We start from the raw sequence: 1,651 nt of genomic DNA on the forward strand, positions 1-1,651 counted from the left end.
CCTTTGATTTATCAAACCTCCCGTGTATGGTATATATAACATGAACCGGTACCACACCCCGCTAAGCCCCGGTACCATGACTCTTCAATTTATACAACTTATATGTACAACCTCTCTTCCACGTCTTGACCCACCTTCTGATCCGCCTTGTCAACATCAAATTCACCTTTCAATTTATCTTTGAATTATCAAGACCATCACTGTCATCATGAATCTGCGGAACAACAAACGTGCCGGCTCACCTAATGCCGCCTCAAACACTAACAAGACTCGCAAAACTCAAAAGAATCGTAGTTCAAAGCAACAGAATCAAAACAATGCGGCTGACGATGATTCTCATGGTGATGGGCAAAACTCTCCAGACCCTCGTACCTCCTCAAACAACCTCGAAAACTCTTCTGATCGTCGCGCCGCCGAAAATCATCAAGATACGACAGAATTCATCTCATGCTTTCCTGCTTTGACAATTGAGAACTTCGAGGAACAGCTTGGAAATTGGAAAATTGTTGAACTCAGGCAAGCCCTTATGGACCAGAAAAAGAAGAATTCAAGGCACAAAAATCAGATTCCAAACAAGATCTCAACACTTGTGGAGCTAATCCGGATCGACTATGAGAAGCGAATGCTGATGATGGCACTTATGGGTGGTGTAAGTGAGAGTATGATTTGGTCTCTTGTGTAAGTTTGTCTTCTCAGGCTTTTGGAAGCTGGGATTCTTCACTGACTAACTCCAACTACCGACAGGAATGCCGGACCAAAGAAGAATAGTAAGATGAATTGTTATGCACGATTTTTGGCCTTTTGCCCAGCCGCGCTCTCCGTTAATGGTATGTCATATAATCACATGTTTTCTTTTCCCATTGCATCTCCTGACATAGACTCATTTCAGTACCTGTGCGAGGCAATTCTGATGGATGGGTTGAGCGCAATCAGACCTTGGGCAAGCTTTGGCGAGAATTGGGAGAAGATGAGACGATGTTGTTCAAGGATCCGTTATTTTTTGCTTTAGCTGGACTGCCCAATTTCGCTCAGATAAGCGACGAACCATTTGAAGACGATGACGAGGAGTTCATTACAACCAGAAACGAAGATCCAGAATCCCAAGTATTAGTGCCAAAAATTCATCCGTTATCCGAAGCCGAAGAGCAGAAGTATCGTCCACTGTTCAACAAATTGGTGGATGTCGACAAAGTGCATAAAAATCTCGGGAAACCGGACAAGACTGAATCGACAGCCACTCTTCAGCGCAAGTCTTTGGCAGCATTTCGAAGTGCACATCATGACATAAGTTTCTTTGTTTTGGAACGTCACAATTTCTACCTTGATGTTGACTTGGACAAACTGCTTAGTTTGCAACAGTTTGTCAAAGATTCCACATTCACTATCACCTCACTGCAGTCAGCTGCAATATTGATGACGGCTGGGAGCAAGCTTTTTCAACCAACAAGACGTTTTCAGAGTGGGCCAACAAGAATTTGAAATTTTCAACAAAGTTTAAGTTATATGTACATGGGAAGGAAGTTGCTCAAGAGATCGAGAAGAAGCCACCTCAACCTGTTGATGCGCGCAGGGGAGAACTGACTAGGGAGCTCAACAGATTGATGGGTGAGTCCTTTGTCCTTGGTACATTTAGTATTCTATCAATAGTGAT

General features: G+C 43.4%; 1 protein-coding gene across 1 annotated transcript in view; it reads left to right on the plus strand.

The window, feature by feature from the left end:
• Window positions 1-208: 208 nt before the first annotated feature.
• MELLADRAFT_79834 (uncharacterized protein) overlaps window positions 209-1,651 on the plus strand; it is a gene marked incomplete at both ends in the record, with an annotated part of 2,509 nt that continues 1,066 nt past the window's right edge. The window contains one exon of the mRNA XM_007419250.1: window positions 209-368. Coding sequence (XP_007419312.1) covers window positions 209-368 — 160 coding nt within the window. The remainder of the gene's footprint in view (window positions 369-1,651) is intronic.

Source organism: Melampsora larici-populina (assembly GCF_000204055.1).
Source record: "Melampsora larici-populina 98AG31 unplaced genomic scaffold MELLAscaffold_150, whole genome shotgun sequence".
NCBI classification, from domain to species: Eukaryota; Fungi; Basidiomycota; class Pucciniomycetes; order Pucciniales; family Melampsoraceae; genus Melampsora; species Melampsora laricis-populina.